At 50.6% G+C, this 21130-nt stretch overlaps 4 protein-coding genes across 5 annotated transcripts; 3 read left to right on the top strand and 1 right to left on the bottom strand.

The window, feature by feature from the left end:
- The first annotated feature begins 2281 nt into the window (after positions 1–2281).
- LOC136545076 (uncharacterized) lies at positions 2282–9489 on the top strand. Its single transcript, XM_066537120.1, has 7 exons — positions 2282–2405; positions 2575–2702; positions 3043–3102; positions 7667–7783; positions 7945–8374; positions 8493–8924; positions 9055–9489. The coding sequence occupies exons 1-7, from the start codon at positions 2325–2327 to the stop codon at positions 9487–9489; spliced, it is 1683 nt and encodes a 560-aa protein (XP_066393217.1). The 5' UTR covers positions 2282–2324.
- A 1600-nt stretch (positions 9490–11089) lies between these two features.
- Positions 11090–11407, bottom strand: LOC136543246 (F-box protein SKIP19-like). The gene has a single exon (XM_066535744.1). The coding sequence runs from the start codon at positions 11405–11407 to the stop codon at positions 11090–11092; it is 318 nt and encodes a 105-aa protein (XP_066391841.1).
- Positions 11408–12540: 1133 nt separating this feature from the next.
- Positions 12541–14702, top strand: LOC136543245 (uncharacterized). The gene is made up of 4 exons (XM_066535743.1): positions 12541–12589; positions 13748–14117; positions 14208–14403; positions 14493–14702. Exons 2-4 carry the CDS (start codon positions 13762–13764, stop codon positions 14700–14702), a joined length of 762 nt encoding a protein of 253 aa, XP_066391840.1. The 5' UTR covers positions 12541–12589; positions 13748–13761.
- An 83-nt stretch (positions 14703–14785) lies between these two features.
- On the top strand, positions 14786–16176 carry LOC136545077 (uncharacterized). Of its 2 annotated transcripts, none has more exons than XM_066537122.1 (4): positions 14786–14953; positions 15030–15419; positions 15507–15677; positions 15899–16176. In XM_066537122.1, the coding sequence occupies exons 1-4, from the start codon at positions 14822–14824 to the stop codon at positions 16001–16003; spliced, it is 798 nt and encodes a 265-aa protein (XP_066393219.1). In that variant the 5' UTR covers positions 14786–14821; the 3' UTR covers positions 16004–16176. The 2 variants fall into 2 exon arrangements, with proteins under 2 accessions (XP_066393219.1, XP_066393218.1); XM_066537121.1 differs by having other exon boundaries at positions 15507–15704.
- The last annotated feature ends 4954 nt before the right edge of the window (positions 16177–21130 follow it).

Genomic DNA, 21130 nt, shown 5'->3' with positions numbered 1-21130 from the left:
ACAGATTTATTTTTAAGAAAACCCCGCGACAACGCGCGGGGTATACTTCTAGTTAAAAAAAAAGTTAAGCCATCTGAGTGTTAATTAAAGCTGATGAGGTCCGTCTTCCTCCATAAGAAAGAAGCCTTCCTCTCTGACTTTGAAGGCATTTTTTTTAGAAGTCAACGGGGGAGCGGGGGTGGGTGGGGGAATCTCCCACCTGATTTCATTTCATTGCTGCTCTTTTCGGAGCCAAATGTTAAGATACATGCATTGGTTCAGACAGAATCGCACACGTTGAACACATATCGTCATCTCTCGATCTGGATCCGATCTGAGAGTGCCAGCTGAATGATTGAATAAAAATCGTCCGAAGGGAAGAGAGACCCCAATGAAGCCCATTAATTGATTATTACATTGTACTAGTATATAATGTATGTTGTGTTCTCTCCAGATCCGATGCTATCGGAGGAATCGATATGGCCAGTTCGAATCTTTAGTCTATACTAGTAGTACTATGTAGGAGTATATTTATTTGAGCATGCGGCCATCGAGCTTGGAAAACATTAATGACAGAAGAAAGAGAGACACGCACATGCATGTGCCTTTGTTGTAGTGTATCCAACCCACCATGATATATATTCGATCATAGATAGAGTAGCTAGCTAGCATAGTATGCTAGTAACTATCCAGCGTCGACGACCATGGCCGCCGCTCCTGCCAGGTTGTTGTGCCTCAAGTTCGCCGTACTACACCAGATTCTCACATTAGGAACGGGAATATTTTTACTGTAGGGTGGCTGGGGTTGGAGACGCTCCTACAGTGGGTATCCTCGGGTCCCAGCAGCCCAGCCGCCCCTACAGATAGCACTGTAGGGGCGGCTAGTAATCTGAGCCGCCCCTACACTTGGGGCTGATCTGTAGGGGCGGCTCAATCATCAGCCGCCCCTGCAGTGCCCATTTGTAGGAGCGGCTGCCACTAGCCGCCCCTGCTGTTCGACTGTAGGGGCGGCTGAATCACCAGCCGTCCCTACTGATGGCGCACGAATAAATAACAGCCACCCCCTTCTTCTACCTCGGGACACACTCTTCTACATAAAAAAGGTTGGGAGGCCTTAGGCTCCTCCTAAAAATTGCTCTACTAAGGGGATGTTTTGATCTCAAATCCTTTGGTAGAGAGGCTCTAAAGGTAAGGAAATGTTTCTCCAACTCTTTATTTGAAGTTTAATTCGTTGGTCAGTGAGTAATTTGATTTTTTGTTTTCTCTCTCTTCCATGGAGTTTGAGCTAGTTATGAGTGAAATTAGACCCTAATTTTCACTATACTAGAGTAAATTAGGTAGGGAAGTAAGATTGCACCCTTTGTTAGTACATTTTTGTTGATTTTAGTGAAGTTTGGTTCATGTGTCATGAAACCCTATATCTAGATCTAGATCTAGGATTTTGTTTTTTTTTCAATTTTTTCTTTATGTGACTAGGGTTTGCATGTAGGTGAATGTGTAAGATTTTAATTGTTGCTAATGTGTAAAATATCCTCTACCATGGCTACTAATTATCATTTAATATTTATTTTTATTCCTTTCTATAATGTGTGTTTTTAATTAGTTATGGATAAATAGGCCATTAATTAATTATCCTCTACCATGAAATTGAAATGGAGTTTGCATGAAAGGTAGTGGATGAAATATTAAATGTTGCTGATTGTTTTTTTTTGAAATTGTTTATTTGAACCAATTAATTTATATTTTAAAATTGAAGATATATGAGAACTTGACTATGGAATGGATATAAAGGTGGTCTTGTTTCGATGCCGCTGGATCAAGCAACATCAATTCAATGAGATCGAACAGAGAGTCATCGACCTCCAGAATGTAGGCTACCAGGATGACACTTGGGTGCTCGCTGAACGTGTCGCGTAAGTCTTCTATATGCCCGACCCGCAAAGTAACCTTCCCCCAAAGAAGAAGACAAAGCACGTGGTGGCCTCCGGGAAGCAACATATCATCAGAGCTGATGGCGTGGATGATGTTGAAGCTTACAATAAGTGCGATGATTTGCCGCTATTCACAGACTTTTGTAAGAAGATCGAGGCTGTGGAAAAGAACCTGCCCAAAGATGTATTGCCATGGGAATGAAAAGGTGTCAATTAATTTATATATATAGAGAGAGAAAGAGAGACACGCACATGCATGGGCCTTTGTTGTAGTATCCAACCCACCATGATATATATTCGATCATAGATAGAGTAGCTAGCTAGCATAGTATGCCTAGTAACTATCCAGCGTCGACGACCATGGCTGCCGCTCCTGCGAGGTTGTTGTGCCTCAAGTTCGCCGTCGGACCGTCGATGCTGGCGCTGCTCCTCGCCGCCGTCCCGCCGCCGGCGGAAGCAGCTGCTGGCGTCAAGTTACACGTCGACCGTCGCCAGGTTAACATATTATTAGTTATCATTAGCATGTATATATAGGCTAGCTAGTTACCATTATTGTTGTGTTTTCATAGTAGCTTTTATATGTTGGGTGTATTATATATATTTGCATTGCCAATAATCATATCAGTCATTAACACATGACAATATACATGCGTCATGCGTGCAGGTGGTTGTGGACAATGGCATGGTGCAGGTGTCGCTGTCCACGCCGCAGGGCCACATCACCGCCGTCCGCTACAACGGCGACGGCCAAAATCTGCTGCAGTACAATGCCAGCCACGTAAACTCGGGAGGGTATGCCCGGCCGTGCCTAGCTAATTCCTCTGTTTTGTATGTGTCGTTTTAGTTTTCATACAAGTCGATCAATAGACCGAATTTGCAAAACAAAAAAAATATATATCAAGGATGATACAAAAAAAATTATAAAATGTACTGTCAAAATATATACTTCGTGGTAGATTAAGGAAACTAATTTGTGTTGGACAAAATTAGAGATGTTTGATCTAGTACAATATACAAAATTAAAATTAAAATGATATATTTTAGGCGGGGCAGGTTTTCTAATCTATGTTGAATCCATATTTCAAGTCTCATTGGTCTTGTCGAACCAAAATCTTTTCGAACTCTCTTGCAGGTACTGGGATGTTGTTTGGAACTACCCTGGCTCATCAAAACTAAAAGGACTGATCGATATGTGAGTGTCTGATCGATGTTGCTCATTACTTAGCACCTACTATACTCCCTCCGTTTCAAATTACAAAACGTTTTAGCTTTTCGAGATATATTATATTTTACTATATGTCTAAACATATATAGTGTATATCTAAAATATATAGCAAAAACTATATATATCTAGAAAAGTTGAAACGTCTTATAATTTGAAATGAAGGCGGTAGTAAATTACTAAATATAAGGTAGGTCATTCATTTAGCTGTGAAATCATCTTGTGTATACGCGGAAATGTAAAACTTTCGTTGGTTTCTGCTGCCATGGAGTTGTGGATGTAGGCAAACTCAACATCACCGACGGAAGTAGATGTTGCGGGGTTGACTTCTTTTATGGCCACATGGGGTGCTTTAACGGGACAGAGTTCGCTCATGCGTTAAATAATAAGATAATAATAACTATTTAGCACACACGACACGCTAAATAGTTGTCTAAGTCAAACTATTTTAGGATTGTGCTAAGTTAAAAATTTTAAGTTTAATTGACTTTATAGAAAAAAAAAGTACTAACATTTATACCACCAAAGAAGCATAATATAAAAGTATATCTTATTTTGTATCTAACTATATTGATTTTGTGTCATAATTAAATATTAGTGCCTTTTTCTGTATAATTTTGTCAAATCTAAAAAGTTTGACTTTGAATCGCACTAGAAGTTGATTTCTTTACGGATAGAGGGAGTAACACTTTCCGTTTGGTTTTCTAGAGATTTGATAGACTGAGATGTTTAGCTTTAACTTAGCTCAATACCACACTTATTACTTCCTCAATTTCATATTATAGCGCATACTAGGATTTAATTTGGCATAGTCAAACTATTTTCTTTCTATTTTTTTTGAAACAAACTATTTTCTTTCTAATGAAGTGCATATAACAGTTGTATAAATAGACCCATCACCCATGCATCGTCTTTTCATAGAGTTAATTTATAATTTGTAGCAATAGGTGATTAATTGTAAGATTATTATTAGTGAATGGTCAAATTAAAGTATACGTCTAAGAACTTATGCTAATTCAACTTATAGGAAGAAGCGAATGAAGTATTCAGGAGTACTTATTATTTTTTGAACGAATTTTATTACTTATTAGGCGTGATGAAGAATGCGGCAGAATCAGTACTGACCTATTTATTATATGCTTGTTGCGACCAATGCATGCATCATGTTTAATTTGGCCTTGGTTGAACTATTTTTTTCTCGAATACGTAAAAGGTTTGCGCATCTTTGTATTAAGATCGAGAAATAGTAAAAGTTACAACGACGCGCTATGAACAGACACACTAGGGTTGGGGTGTTAGTGTTATACAATCGGCTCTGCCCTTCCTAGCGTAAGAAGATCATGGGCTATTACTCGCTAATTATACTACGTAGCCATCATCGCCGATCAGACGCGCTGGCATGCGCGGTGCCTCGGTTGCTCTCCTTGTGGGTCTAGGAAGAGCTGTCGCATTGCCTCCGCATGCGAGGGGTTGAGCTGGTCGACCAAGATGCTGTCGTAGGCGTCCATGGACGCCGTGGAAGGCCTCGTCTGCCCATCAAGGTAGCCCATTCGCTTCATTACCAGCACCTCTCCCTGTTTCGAAACCGGGACGCGTGAAAGCGGTTGAGCGGCAATCCTTCTGCTGTGAATTGTCAACTTTGGTCGTGCCTCTACATCTAGCTGAGGCAGTGGTGGCGACGACACCTTACACAGGATCTTTGCGGTGAACCGCTTCAACCTCATGGTGGCGGAGCTTGCGTGATCCTTGGTAGGTGTGGTTGTGTCCGCGGCTGGGGGTGGCACTGGGGCTGTGTGGGCGCACCTCGTCATCCACGACGGTGGGCTATCCCCCTCGTGGTGGCAAGGTAGGGGTGGCCACGCCCTTGCCTGAGGGTATGTTGTTGAAGCATGCCTCGACCTCCATGGTGTGTCCCTCCCATTGTGGCATGACTGGTGGCTGCCCCTGCTCCAGCAACAGCAGAGGCGAGGCCATCATCCAAGCCTTCGCCAGAGAACTGGTGTCCACCAACGATGCATCCTCATCCTGAGGAGCAGTCGTCGTGGCGGGCGAACACCCAGGCACAAGTGCTTCTGATGGCCGTCTGACAACGCGCGAGTGGGCGAACTCCTCTAGCATTGGGTCGGCCCACTCGTGAGGTCTCGTGCTCACGCATAGCTCCAACACTAGCGGATCTAGCACGTGGAGGTAGTGTGCAGCGGTAGAGGTAGGAGCATCGTCGGCGGGGGCATCGGGTGTGTCCTTGCTCGCCGGCTCGCTCCGTCGTCGCCAGCATCGTCGTAGCCTTCTGCTGGAGCCCCCTACGGCCCCTACCGTACTCGGTGGGCCGCCGTGGGGCGTGTGGTGGGGGGCCGGTGGCTCATCTCCATGAGCAACGCCACCCTTTGCCTTCGTCATCGCAGCAGACCTGATCTGCTTGCAGTCCCTGGCGAGGTGGCCGAAGTTGTGGCAACCGGCAAGTCGCTACTCTGTGCGAGTAGGAGAGGCAGTTAAAACATCTATCGCGAAGCTCTGCGGGGATCCTCCAAGCCTACGGGAGCTACTCTTTGCGAGGCTCAACCGAGGCGGCCACGGGTCGTGTCTCAGGTCGGGGAAGGATCTCTCGCCACCCATCAGCGTTGGGAGCGAAGACCCGTCCACGCTGGCCGAGGCGTTGTCGGGTAGGGACGCGGCCCTCCACTGGCCGAGCAGGTATGTCGGGCACCAGCTAGGGACGCGGCCGACTGCGACTCCGCCGGCTTCGTCCATGTCCCTGTTGTCCCGTGTCCGCTCCGCCACGGCCTAGAACCACTGAACGAATCTGGGCGTGCGGCCAGGACGCAGTTACCAGCTTCGTCGGTCGAGGGACAGTATCCAGGTATGTTGTGGGGTGGTCGTCGTTGGACTCCTCGCTGGCGTCATCCGCCAACCGACGACGCTACGTGCGCCCTCCCGAAGGCGGGTAGATCGGAGCCGCGTTCGGCGAGAGCGTCGATCCTGGCGTCAGCGGCGGCTGTGATGGAGAGGGGATGTGCAGAGGCACTCTAGAGTAGCATCCCGCGGTGGTGGCCTCGACGCTGTTGGTGGCTACGGCTGTGGGGCATGGTGTTGCCGGCGACGTGGACGGGGCGGTGGCGGAGCCCGGCCTTGGTGTCGTCTGTGGTGTGGAGGGCCGTGGATGGGCTAGAGTGCCAGAGCAGAAGGCGGCGACGACGGCTACGGCGACTGGGGCGGAGTCGCGGTGGCGGTGCAGGAGCGATCCGACATAGCCCGCGGAGGGGGAGAGGCGCTGGCGTCGATTGCTTCATCCGGGGGCGCGCGAAAGGTGCGACGCGCCGTGCTGAGTCTCCGCAGCGGTCACGGTGTCTGCCCCTGGTGAACTAGACCTGGCTGGCGAGCCCTCCAGCTGAGGGAGGGAGGAGCGTGGGGTCTGCTCCGCCGCGGGCGGCGGCGGCGTGGGCGCACATCGGGACGTCGCGGTCGCGGATCCCGACAGCTCAGGTGCGGGCGCGCATCGCTTGGCAGCGTGGGATGCGTCCCCAGGTCCCGCATGAGGGAGAGTTGGGGAGGGGGGCGGCGGGCGCAGCGGGTTGTGAGGGCTCCGTGGAGGCCTATTCTGTGGCGTCTGGCGTCGCCGATGGCGGCGGGAAGGGGGGCCTAGGTGCTGCTCGACGCACGCCCTGGGACTGCAGCCCGCGCGAGGGAGAGGAAGATAGGGGGCGAAGGACACAGAGGGGGGCGGGGAGGGGGCCTCCGGCGCCGAGGAGGGGGCCACCGGCGGCGGCGGCACGTGGTGGAGGGCGGCTGCCAGGGGGGCTGCCAGCCCTAGGGAAGCCCGATTCGGAGTGCTTAAGGTGGTTGGGGAGGGAGCAGGGAGGTGGAGGGAGGGGGAGGGGGCCGGCGGCGCCGGGGAGGCGGCCGGCGGTGGCAGCGGGGGGTGGGGGCGGCCAGGGGAGCCGCCAACCCTATGGGTCGCCCAGTGGGAATATTCTTGTAATCAAGTATTACCACATGTAACTCAACAATAATTTAGGGACCAGCCGTTTGGTTGTACTACTATTATAATGATTTTGTATTTACAGAGGTGGTCATGGCGTCCGCCTCCGGCCAATCGTCATTGTTACTCGGCTACTTTCGAAGATAGATTACGTGACCACCTTGATCTGTAAGAAGGCGGGCACGGACCACCTCAATGATTTTCAGAGGCAGTCGTCTTAGAACGCCCGTCTCCATAAATGATTTTCAGAGACAGTCATTTTCCTGGAGGCCCTTTGACCATTTATGGAGGTGGTCGCTAGGTGTACTCGCCTCCATTAATCAGGGAGCCTGTCTCCTAAAGTTATTTTTCTAGTAATATTGGTTCGAAATTTCTTCAAACTTTCCATGATTGCAAATCGTCCTTTGTATTCTCTAGCACAGCAGAAAGATGCATATACATGATTGCAATTTTCATTAATTAATCATTGCTGATTAATTTATGATCACAGCTAGCTAGCGTAGCGACAAATTAAATAAGGGGTTTGATACACATATGGAATGACTATATATTATAAAGGTTGGATGGTACAGAGTTCCAGGTCGTATCCTCAGATGAAGAGCAAGTGGAGCTTTCTTTCAGGAGCTCGTACAATCCATCACATCCACATAGCCTCCGGCTAAACGTAGACAAGAGGTATATGCATGCTGCTGTGAAATTAATGTTTGTTTCCAATTAAACGGCATGCCAATAATATATTTAGTTTTTGCAAAAATCAATAATGTTACTTACTGTTGTAGAGGCAATTAAGCAATGATGAGTACTGATGAGATGGACGACTGCATAATCATGCACAGGCTTGTGATGCTGCGAGGCAGCTCTGGGTTCTACTGCTACGCCATTTTTGAGCATCCCCGGGAGTGGCCAGCGCTCAACATCTCCGTGGCTCGCCTCGCCTTCAAGCTCAACGAGGACAGGTTCCGTTACATGGCCATCTCCGAAGATATTCAGAGATACATGCCGAGTGCGGCGGACAGGGATCCACCACGTGGCGTGCCGCTGGACTACATGGAGGCCGTCCTGCTGGTGGACCCCGTGGAGCCGGAGTTCAGAGGCGAGGTGGACGACAAGTACCAATACTCGCAGGACAACAAGGACAATACGGTGCACGGATGGATCGGCGGTTGCGGCGTCGGCTTCTGGGTCATCACTCCCAGCAACGAGTTCAAGAACGGCGGGCCGCTCATGCGGGAGCTCACCTCCCACACCGGCCCCATCTCCCTCTCAGTAAGCATAATTAAGCATGCATGCAACTAAATAAGCATCCATCCATCTAGATCGATCTAGCTGCCGTCCATATATATCATATCCAAGCAAATGTGACATGCATCCATCCATCCGGCAGGTGTTTCTAGGACCGCATTACGTGGGCAGGGATATGGTGGTCAATTTCGAGGAGGGCGAGTACTGGAAGAAAGTGCTGGGCCCCGTCTTCGTCTACCTCAACTCCGACCACCACCCGCAGCTGCCCGGATGCGGCTCCAACGATGGCAATAATGTCAATTATCTCTGGGAGGACGCTAAGGCGCAGGCGCAGGCGGAGGTAAGCAAATGGCCTTACAGCTTCCCACGGTCACCGGACTTTGCGAAGGCAGGCGAGAGAGGTTCTGTCACAGGGAGGCTCTGGGTAAGAGACAGGTACAGGTCCTACACCTACGACGATAAGCAAGGGCAAAGGCAAGGCGAAGGCGATGGCGCGGCGTGGCAGCCAGCTGGGTTGGCTTATGTCGGCCTCGCCTCACCTGGCGAACCTGGCTCCTGGGCCACGGAGAGCAAGGTATGTATGTTTGTATGCATGCATGCATCTCAACATTTCATGTGCTCATTCCACTACATACAATACAATTGGTTGTGTTACGATTTGTGCCATCCAATCCGACTTAACATTCCAACAACCATGCAAGCAGAGGTATCAGTTCTGGACGAGGGCCACATCCGACGGCAGCTTCAACATCGCCAATGCCCGTGAAGGAGTGTACAACCTGTACGCATGGGTTCCCGGGATCCTTGGAGACTACATGCACGCCTCTCCTGTAAACATAGCCGCGCCACCAGCAGCAGGTGCCATCGTCGACCTTGGTGACCTTGTGTTCGAGCCTCCAAGATCAGGCCCCACGCTGTGGGAGATCGGCGTCCCGGACCGGACGGCGGCGGAGTTCTACATCCCTGACGCTGACCCAAAGTACTCCAGCAGGCTCTTTCTCACCAAGGACAGGTACCGGCAGTATGGCCTGTGGGAGAGGTACGCCGCCATGTACCCTGTGACAAATGGCGACCTCGTCTTCACAGTCGGCAAGAGCAACCACTCCAGGGACTGGTTCTTTGCCCATGTCACTAGGTAATAGTATTATATACACTGCTTACTGATCAGCATAACAGCATATATATATATATATATATATATATATATATATATATATATATATATATATATATATATATATATATATGTATGTATGTATGTATGTATATCTAGTAGCTAGCTACGGAAGCTAACTCATCTCTGATCTCTTCATTCATCATCTCGCATCTATATATGCACATGCTGCATATGCTTGCAGAAAAATCGTGGGCAATACAACGACGAGCATAGTGCCAACAACATGGCAGATACGTTTCCATCTGGACCGAGTGGTAGCAGACGGCACCTACACCCTGCGGATTGCCCTCGCAGCTTCTCACATGTCCAGACTGAAGGTACAAGTGAACAGCGGCGTCAGATCCATACAAGGGGTGCGGCTTATGGGCGACAATAACGCCATCGCGCGGCACGGCATACGTGGCACGCAGTGGAGCCTGGACATGAATTTCAAGGGCGACCTACTCAACCAAGGGGACAACACCATCTACATCAACCAAACGAGAGCCCAGCTCTTTGCCGGGGTCATCACTACTGGAAACAGCAACATTGCCGAGGGCAAAAGACTTTGCCGAGGGCCTGATTTCGGGCACTCGGCAAATCGTTTCTTTGCCGAGGGCCGCCCTCGGCGAATCTTAGCCCTCGGCAATGGCTCGTTCGCCGAGGGCCCGACCCTCGGCAATCAACGACCCACGGCAAAGGCCCACCTTTGCCGAGGGTCGGGCCCTCGGCACAGTACCGCCTCTCGGCGACCTCGGCCGAGCGTGACGGCGGCACCGGCCGTCAGCCTTTGCCGAGGGCTCGGCGTTAGGCCCTCGGCAAAGAATTTGGAAATAAAAAAATAAAACTCTTTGCCGAGGGCCCGTTGTACAGGCCCTCGGCAAATATTTTGAACGGGATGGCGCCGGCGGAAATAAAAAAGAAAACATCTTTGCCGAGGGCCTTGGATGTTGGCCCTCGGCAAAGAAATTAAATAAAAAAATAAAAAAAATCTTTGCCGAGGGCTCTGGATCTAGGCCCTCGGCAAAGAGGGCCCCCATATAAAAAAGGGAACGGCCGGGCGGGCGGCCTTATCCCAAGCCGCGCCCGCCCGAGCCGCCACTGCCGCTGGTCAGCCGCCGCCGCCGCCGCGCACGCCACCGCGCGCTCGGCCGCCGCGAGGACGCCGCCGCCGCCGCGCAGGCCGCCGCCGCGCACGCCACACCGCGAGGAGCCAACGGGAGGAGGGGGACCCAAACGATCGGGACGCCGGAGGAGGAGCAGCGCCGTTCCGCTTCGCCGGAGCAACAACCGCGGGCGCGGAGAGGCCCGCCCGCCAGCAAGCGCAGGCGCAGGTAACCGCAACCCCTCTCCTCCTCCCCTCCCCTCCCCTCCCCTCCGCGGCGCCGGCGGTGACACGCACGCGGGGCTCGCCTTACGCACCGCGCGCGGCAGGCAGTACGGCGCCCGGCGGCTGCCTGCTCGCCTCGCCGCCCAGACGCAGCGCGTGTGTGCGACAATGGATCATTGAGTTCTTAGCTGATTGGTTATTGGTGAAGCAGCAAGACATCAAACGTGAATTGAGCCGGTGCCGCGACGAATCCTCACCGGAGACTGAGGAAGACGATGAAGGTGTCGTCGACGAAGTCCTTGGCCCAGAAGGCCTCGCACCGTCCCGCGCTATGCATCACGGCAACGTGCGCCATCGCGTCGAGGTGGACGATGGGCGTGGAGAGCGCGGCGCGGCGGCGCAGGTCGATGCGGCGCCACAGCTCGGGCTCGTCCCGCGCCGCGCGGCGCCAGGGGCGGCACACCTGCCCGGCCCCCGTGAGCACGTCTTCATGGTGCAGCCTGTGGAGCACGGCCAGCAACGCGTCCCTCGGCAGCTCCGCCCAGTCCCTCGCCTCCTCGTTCGCTTCCATCTCCGTCTCTGTGGCTTCCACAGGCGCCGAATGCCGGTGATGCTAGCTACATACTCTCAGATTCAGGATTTAAGGCAGGGTGAAAATCCAGGAAGTCGTTGCTGTCGTGGCATGGGGTGAGCAGCGCGTGCACGCCATCGCTCGCACCCAATTGGCTGCAGCCGGTAGCCGGCCAATCGCCATCCTATTGCATTGCAGTATTCCATTTCGCCGTGATTATTACGGTGTTTGATCTCTCATTATCCATCTCGTCAGAAAAATGGCATCTCTTTGACTTTAGGTTCTAAGTACCGGGTTTGTCGGCAACCCGTGTGGAACTGCAGTCACCAATGGTCCATCTAACGCTGAGCCTCCAATGGTGTTTGGCCTCGAGCCCTCCACCTAGTGTTGGATGGTCCAGTTCCCATAGAAGCCAAATACAAAGATGGCGCTTTCATTGGGACAAGAACATGACCCTCGCCGCCTAGCCTAGGTAGCCCCCTACTGCACAGGGGCACAAACACGTGTGCCTCCTTGCGGCCAACCTGCCGGTCACCTTGACGTCTTCTTGGTTCTTGCACTTTGTTCATTATGATGTACTGCCTTTCATTATGATTAATCTAGCTAACCGTTACAAGTAGGTGTTTGATTATTGGCATGATAATTAACGAAATGAAAGTACGCTGATGAACACATTGTTCAGTAGAGCGTGTAAATTTAGGATTTACTGGTTCAGTACTTTTCTGCAGTTGCACTTGTTTTATTCACTGTCTAAGCGGGTCATGTTTTGAAGCAATTACTTGGGCATGCAATGCAGGTGGTTCTGGATAACGGCCTCGTCTGGACGACCTTGCCGTCACCTTCACTTCCCCGTCCCTCGGTCGAGTAGAAGGTAAAACCATGGGTTGTCGGCCATCGCGCCGTTTTTTGATGTGGATGGCCTTCGTGCCTCCCATTGTTGATGTGTCGGCCTTTGTGCCGTGAATGTGGGTGTTGGCCATCGAGCCGATTTTTTTTGCAGGTTTTGGAAACCTCCCCGTACAGGGGAGGTTCTGCCGAAATTTTTAACTTATACCCTTTTTTTTTGCAGAGCAAAGGACGTCAAAGGAGCTTCAGAGTAGTCGATTGTCCTCGTCGGCGCTGCGACTCTCCACTGCCCCGACTCGCCACTGCCCCGCTACCCTGTCTCCACCGCCACCTTAGGTATAAACAACCTCTACTCCTGTATCTTTGTCGTAGACTGCGTAAACCAGTTAGGCGTCTCCCGTCCGAAAGAGATACGGTTGGAGGCATGCAGATCACCGTGTGTATCTGACCGTATCTGTTTCGGATTGTCCACGTTTTTTGGACAGCCCGCGTATGCGTAGATGAGGTCAGTTTCCATGCTCCGCTCCGATCGGAGCCAGAATTTCGGCAGCACCTCCCCATTGTTCTCCGAATACACAAACTTCTTTGCAGGACGTGTATTGGGAGAACATCGGAGAGGTGCTGCCCATATATGGATTGAGCGGCTTCTCCCTGCAATGGTCCGAGGCTACGTCCCTGAGCATGTCTGGAAAGTGTTGGCAGAGTTGAGCTATTTCTTTCGCCTGCTGTGTGCTAAGGAGATATCTCGGAACATCGCTATGGAATTGGAAAAGGTGGCACCTGTGTTGGTCTGTAAGCTGGAGAAGATCTTCCCACCCGGCTTTTTCTTGTCGATGCAGCATCTGATCGTGCACCTTCCCACTGAAGTACGTTTGGGGGGGCCTGTGCAGTTTCGTTGGTGCTTTCCAGTCGAGAGAGGACTAAAGACTGTTCGCAAGAAATGTACAAATAAAGCCAGAATTGTGGCTCAACAGGCCGTGCAGGTGTATTACACGAGATATGCCAACCAAGCCAAACAGGAGCTTCAGGGTTGGGCTATTGTGCACCAGGTTTCTCCACACGGCAAACTACCAACCCCTAACGATGACGATTACAACTTTAACACAAACACATATGATGGAGAGTTCTATCAGGAAGATGGGCTACCGGGGACGCTTCAGATAGTCCTACCCGAGGCCCTCGAAATGGAAGTAGACAACGAAACAGTTGATGACGAGGACGATGGAGATGTGGTGCAAAATGCCAAGGACATACAAATGCTTGAGCGATTACTTGTAGCAAGTGACGAGGACGATAACATAGAACCCTCGGATAGTGTTGCCTATTTGGATAATGTTGACAGTGATGACGAGACCTATAATCCCAATCATGAAGATTATTCGTAATACATGTAATACTATGTCTTGTTTATTTATTTTCATTTATATTTTGTTTATTTATTTTCAGTCTCTAATATGTGTACTAACAAGTCTTGTTCATTCTTCGTGCGTGCAGGTGATTGATCAAAGATGGCGAGTAGCCGGCCACGACGTGACACACCCTCGGCTTACGCGAGGAGGCCGCCGGAGGAGGGGGAGGCAGGCGAGGGACAGTTGCAGGAGGCAGCGGGAGGACGAGGGACAACGGCAAGAGGCCGCGGGAGGAGGGGGAGGCAGACGACAGGAGGCAGTGGTAGGAGGCAGCGGACTCAGCCCCCTGAGCCCGTGCCACCGACGGAGGAGGAGGAGGAGGTCGAGGAGGAGCAGGGTGCGGCGCCCGAGGACGAGGGAGGCGAGGCGTCGGGTGTCTACCAGCGAGGCCCGGCGAAGCTCCCTTCGTTTCCGCTTCCTCAGAACCGTCTAGTGCTTCGCCCTGTGCCGCCCAAGTAAGTAAATATAAATGATATCACAACTACTTCATATGATATGTTTGAAATCGAAAGAGAAACTGATAAATTTTCTTCTTACTTGTGCAGGGCTTGGGAGGTGTTGTCAGGTACTCCTCTGCGCTCTCCCGCGACCGTCTTGGGTGTGTTGTGTCGGAAGTGGTTCCCCGGCATTGTGGAGTTGTCGTCGGAGGCCCGAGAGCCAGCCTACACGTGGGAGAGGTACGCCCTGGGCGAGGACGACCAGTACCGCAACAAGCAGGAGCGGATACTTGCTGAGTTTTGGGTAAGTTCCTCTCGCACAACATTAATCAATCCTTCACATTGAATTCTATTTTTTTCAAATAACGATTGGATATATCATCTTTTATGCAGAGGTTTTTCAGGGCCGAAGAAGGAACCGAGGGCCTCGCTGATCATGTGGCGCATGCAGCCTGTAGGAAGTATGTCACCGACATGTTTTATGAGGCGCGCGTCCAGGCCCACATAGACTACTACGCGTCGGCTCGTAGAATGACAGTCACCAAGAGGGAGGCTCGACAGATGACGCTGACCCAGGAGCAGTACCTTGAGGTACATGAATAACATTGATATTGTTTTGTTTTTGAATTAAATATGTTCAATTTCATCTTCATATATGTCAAACACTCGTTGACATGTAGGTGATTCCCTGGTGGTGCCGAGCGCATGCCGATGCCTGGACAATGATCGTGGCTAGGTGGTTTACGCCGGCCTACATAGAGAAGCACGAGTCTCAGCGGGCACTGCGTATGCTCAGGCCAGCTGCCACTCACCATCAAGGCAGCAGGAGTCTCCCCGGATTCAAATCGGCATATGTAAGTGATTTTTCTTCTATTTAGTTTCACGCTTAACGTATGCCTGATTGCTCACCACCTGCCGCCTTTCTCGCAGGAGGCTGCGCACCCGGACGAGGATGTCTCGATGTTCACGGCGTGGGCTATGTCCCACCAGACCAGGGTGGCCGGCGACGTCACCTGGGACCCGGCTGCCCCTCGCGAGGCATACTCCGACCCTAACGTGTACACTAAAGTCCAGGAGTACACGTCGGCGGTACAGCAGCGGCACGGGCCAGAGTACGACGTCCGCACCGAGCCCATTGATGCCGAGGCCATCATGAGGCTCGGTGGCGGCAGGAAGCACGGCCGGACGTGGATTGCGAACGCCGCCATCGACCCCACCACTGTTCCCACTCTGAGCCAGCTCCGAGCACAGAGCACGAGTTCCAGCCAGCCCATACGCTCACGGCCTACTCCGACACTGCAGCGGGTCGATGCGCTCGAGGTAATTATTGTTTTACTCGTCGTAAATTAATATTCTCACACTTGAGTTAGTTTTGCATTACTGAAATATTGGAGTGCAATATTGCAGGCCCAGAACAACGAGAAGACGGCGCAGATCACGGCCCTCACTGCTCGGCTGGAGGCTGAGCAGGCCGCTCGGCAGGCCCAGGAGGTCAGGATTGCAGAAATGATGCAAATCATGCAAGCTCTTGGGCAGAAGACGGGTGTGCCTGTGCAGATGTCAGCTCCTCCGCCTCAGGTGCCGCACGCGTTTGCAGCTACTCCTGTAAGCGTTAAAGTTCACTTCTCGCTTGTGTGACATAGAAACCCAGAGAACACTAGCTACTGATTTGCTTGTATGACATAGAAACCCAGACAACACTAGCTATAAAAATTTTGATAGGTTTCTGTCTAAATACTAAAACTGTAGTCCTAGAATAATTACTGCAATCTCACATAAGCATATAATTGTTTGTGCAGCCTCAGTCGGCGGGTTCCAATAACCCCCCTCGTGCGTCACCTGATTCTGGAGGCTTCGTTACACCACCCTCGACGCAGAGGCCAGACGGTTGGGAAGGTTGGTGACGCAGAGGCCAGACGGTTGGAGAGGTTGGCCAGCCTCAGTCGGATTTGAACTTGTGGACTTGACACTTGAGTTAGATTGTGGACTTATGGAATTGTTGAATTTGGACTTGTGATGATACATGTGATATCTGTGAGATATATGTGATATTTGTGAGATATATGTGATGATTGTGATATTTGTGGGATATTTCTGCTGTTGAATATATATATATATATTTTGCATGGAAAGCAAGAAACAGGTGGGATGCTGAAAATTTTCACTGGTCTTTGCCGAGGGCCTTGACCATAGCCCTCGGCAAAGAAAATCCCAGGAAAAATTAAAAACAGGTCTTTGCCGAGGGCCTTAACCATAGCCCTCGGCAAAGAAATTCCCAGGAAAAATTAAAAAGTAGGTCTTTGCCGAGGGTTTTGAACACAGCCCTCGGTAAAGAAATTCCGAGACAAAAATAAAAACGTAGCTCTTTGCCGAGGGCCTTAGATATAGCTCTCGGCAAAGAAATTCCGAGAAAAAAAAAGAAAATAGGTCTTTGCCGAGGGCCTGTATGTCAGCCCTCGGCAAAGAAGCCGTGGAAAATAACCGCGTACCTAACGGCTACTTTACTTTGCCGAGGGTCGCCGTTAGCCCTCGGCAAATACTTTGCCGAGTGCCCGATAAAAGGCCCTCGGCAAAGAGTCCTTCGCCGACGTTTTTTTTCCCGAGGGTTCTTCACCGAGGGCTGCCCTCGGCAAATCCTTCGCCGACGGTTGAAGAGCCTTTGCCGAGGGCTTCAGGCCCTCGGCAAAGACCCTGCGTCCAGTAGTGCATGTACGACTATATTCGCCTTGAAGGCCCTCCTCCCACATAGCGCCCTCGTTCTCTCCAGCACTACTATGTACTTTGGGTAATGTCGCGGGTTTGATTCCATGGCAGTATTATATTGTGGGATCTAGCAAGGCTACATTATTTTCAAATGGCAGAAGAAATATTTCTTTCAATCCAACGCAGCACGCGATCAATTTTGGACATTAATATAGGCAGCAGTATCTAGCTAGTACCACATAAACTCCTGTTTTTTAAATGAATCAAGCACAAGAGCTATCAATTATATTAATAAAAATAAACCTAAACTCGACGGTACTACAAAAACAACAAAGCAACAAATGAAGCCATTATCAACAACAGCAGGTTGAAATGGGACCTCAACACATGCCCGCACAACATCATCTTGGACTTGCCAACTATACACCACTAATCTAGCACTATAAAAGCTCAAAAGTACCACTGCCCCGCCGATCACCACCCTGCACCACTAACCCCAGACGACAAAACGGGAAAAAAAATTTATTTGCAACACCACCGCACAGCATCCTGCATGCGACACCCTATGATCATGTAGCATGAGTCCTGTTTGCTCCATCTGTTGGTTTGGATCTCGCAGTTTCACAGGAATCACGGACTCGCTCAACCGCACAGCACGGGTGGTCGCCTTCTTTTGTGGGCCCTAAAGACACGCGTTGAGCAATCACCAGGTGCCGCATGCGGAGTGCTGTGCGACAGTGTCACATATAATTTTGTTCTCGACGAAACCGTTAAGTCAAAATGTCTGCCAGGCAGTACCATGCATGTGTGGCATTGGCCGGCTTGCCGTGGGAGAGATGCATAAACTTCTGTTCACATGACAATTGTTTGGCCTTGATTACTAGAGGACAGTGACCACAAGCTGGGGCTCGAGCAAAGATCCATTGGATTGTCATAGATCCATATTATCAACATCACATCTTTATGCCGCAGCACAAGAAAAAATCATATGCTTTTCACTATAAAAGAAAAAAATACTTTTAGTCCAAGTGCTATCATTGGAGTCTAGGTTTCCACCTCAAACTCCATAACTAGACAATTGGCCTCTCTCAACTCTGAAATACTGTTTTAATTACCACACTAAAATTTGAATCCTAAAATTTGAGTCGAACGGACTTAGGAAACTTACGTGCGTACCCAAAATGGGTAAACTAAAAAAAAATCAAGATTTGTAACATTTTCCATAAATATTGGAAAGAAAAAACAACCCCAACACTATCAATTTTCAATAGTTTGCTCGTAGCTAGGGAATAAAAAAATAGGTCCACTTGAACATTTTTTTTTGTCACCGCCCATGCCATACTGCCATCAGCCACCCCATAGTTGGCTATTCCCGGCGCCTATCTCACAACTGAACTTCCAAAAAAACAGAAACTTTGTTTCCTGCTCTACCTCCTAGTATTGTTAAAAATAACGGAGATCCTATTCCTGTGAACCACCTAGGCAGTGGCGACGATGGTCGCCACCGTATCTATGGCGAACCGTTCCCGGCCATCCTTGGTACCCTAACTTATAAAACTAAAACCTACAAAACAAAATCTCCATTGCTTGCACTACCCAGTGTTCTCCAAAAATAGTGTCTGCAGCTTCAATTCTGGCTAACCTCTACCGTCTGTTGTGGCAGCGGGCGGAGTGTCAAAGAAGAAGAAAAAATGGTGTCCCATGACAGGAAGCAGCAGTCGTCTGCATATCTTTATGTGTGGATGCCTCCATTTTTTCCAAGCCTAGATAGATTAAGAGTTAGAACAGGGAGTTATTGGAGGAAGCTTTTTGTTTATACTGCCAAAATACCAAGATTAAGAGTGGCTTTACCAAACTGTTGGAGATTTTTTAATGGCAAATAACCCATATAACAGCATGTGAAGAAATTGAGAATGTTGTATGAGATTATGGTTAAGAAAAGACATGTTTTAGACGTGAGACACACAAGCGTGCTTCCCTGCCAGATCATAACCCCTGGACGACGATGACCGTCCGCATTCTAGAGCACTTATCATGCTCACACAACTGCAGACGCCCTCTTTGCCGAGTGCTGGGGGCATTCGGCAAAGCCAGCCAAGCACTCGGCAAAGGCTTTGCCGAGTGCCGCACTCGGCAAAGGCTTTGCCGAGTGCCGCACTCGGCAAAGGTCTCTCGGCAAAGATTTTGTCGGCAAAAATTTCTTTGCCGAGTGCCAAAAATCGACACTCGGCAAAGTCTTTGCCGAGTGCCAAGCCCGCACTCGGCAAAAAAATAACTGCCGTCAACATTTGACGCCGGCTTTGCCGAGTGCCTAGGGACTGGCACTCGGCAAAATTTGAATGTTTGCCGAGAGCCAGGGCTGAGCACTCGGCAAAGAAATAATTTTTTTTAAAAAAAAATCTTTTTAAAAATAGTCTTTGCCGAGTGGTACCATCTGGCACTCGGCAAAATTGACCTCTTTGCCGAGTGCCAGGCTGTGGCACTCGGCAAAATTGACCTCTTTGCCGAGTGCCAGGCTGTGGCACTCGGCAAAACTGGGAAAGTGGCTGTTTTTGCAGCATTTTTTCCCAGCTTTGCCGAGTGCCACACCCCTGGCACTCGGCAAAGACTTCTTTGCCGAGTGTTGGCACTCGGCAAAGATGGGAAATTTGCAAATTTTTTTTTTGTTTGTTGCTTTCCTTCGAAAGCAAACACGCAAAACTCATATATAATACATGAGACAGCACACAGGCATTTAGCATCACACAAAACGCATACATAATCCATAATACATCACAAGCACATCCAACATCCATCACAAGCACATCCTCCTGCATAATCCATCACACGCACATCCAATGTGCAAATCCATGACAACATCTAAGAAGTCTTCATCCAACACAAGTCCTAGATCAAGAAAAGTCAATGAAACATGAAGGGGCACCACCTACTGCCACTGATCCCAATGGGAGCCTGAAGGGGCACCTCCGTGCGGTGGTGGACCTGTCCAGCCGGGGTGTGTGTGCTGAGGCGAAGGAGTCGGGTTCGAACCCGATGACTGTTGCACAAAGGAGAATTGAATTCATTAGTATCTACACAAGCTAAAGGACTTGATCAACCATATATATATACTCACCGGAGTGCCTAGAGCTAGAGGAGTAGGAGGCACAGCTGGAGCGAGCAGCGACTGGGGCACCACCACACCCGGGAGAGTGGTGCCGAGGCTCGACATGAATGAGAACATGTCATGCATCCTCTGCGCCTCGGCCGCCCTCTGGGCCCTCAGGACCTCCCACTCGGCCCTCTCGGCCTCCCTCTGGGCCCTCTCCCTCTCCCTCTCAACCCTCTCGGCCTCCCTCTCGGCCTCCATCCTCTCCATAGTGGCCTGCAATATTCAATCACCAACGTTTAAACAATGCAAATGCAAGGTACATGTGTAAAAGTAATGAACGGCGAATGAAATAGAACTAACCTAGAGTGCCGCCATCTGCTGTAGTGTGCTCGCCTGCCGAGGTCGAATGGGGACGGAGGAGCTCGTGCTCTGTGCTCGGATCTAGACGAGGTTGGGCACAGAGGTCGAGTCAACCATGTTGGAGGCCATCCAGTACCGGCCGTGCTGCTTCCCTCCTCCGAGCCTCATCACGAGGTCGGTATCAAGGGGCTGGGTGGCGGGGTCGAAGTCGTCCCCATGCCGCTCGCGGGCCGCCGAGGCGTAGTCGGTGAGCTTGCTGTGGACGCTCGTGTTTCTGTACGCCTCGGGCCCATCCTCCGGGTTGTAGACGGTGTCCGGGGCTGTCGCCTTGCCCTTGTGTGCCATGGCGTACGCCATGAACTCGTTGCATTCCTGGCCATCAAGCGACTGGGACTACGAGGAAAACACAAAGACGATTAGAAGTAATGAGAATTGAGCGTTAGAATAAATAAATAAATAAGTGCGTAGCGTGTACCCAGGCCTGGGCGTACGAACTGAGGGGCCGGTTGCCTTGGTGGTGCGCCGGCCCACCCATCTGCAGGCGGCACTCCCGACGGAGGGCGTGCCTCTCCCTCCACTCATCGAAGACCCACTTGTCCACGATGGCCGCCCAACAGTCTCTGTGCCTAGCGCACCAAGAAGGACACATCTGCATGCCATCAAGTATTGTATTAGAAATGTTAGAATATAAAATGAAGGCTACCTATATTCTTCATGGAATGAGTCAGTAACAATGTTTTATAACTTACTGTGAGGTACTGCTCCCTGGTGAGTGTCATGGTCCTGGCCTCGCTCTTCCCCGGGTACCGACCAAGGACATCGCACGAGTGGTTGATGTGGCACTGCAGCCTCGCCTCGTAGTACAGGTCCGTGACTC

This window comes from Miscanthus floridulus, chromosome 3, assembly GCF_019320115.1.
Source record: "Miscanthus floridulus cultivar M001 chromosome 3, ASM1932011v1, whole genome shotgun sequence".
Classification (NCBI taxonomy): domain Eukaryota; kingdom Viridiplantae; phylum Streptophyta; class Magnoliopsida; order Poales; family Poaceae; genus Miscanthus; species Miscanthus floridulus.
The sequence above is the reverse complement of the archived record's forward strand: the minus strand, read 5'-3'. Positions and strand labels throughout refer to the sequence as shown.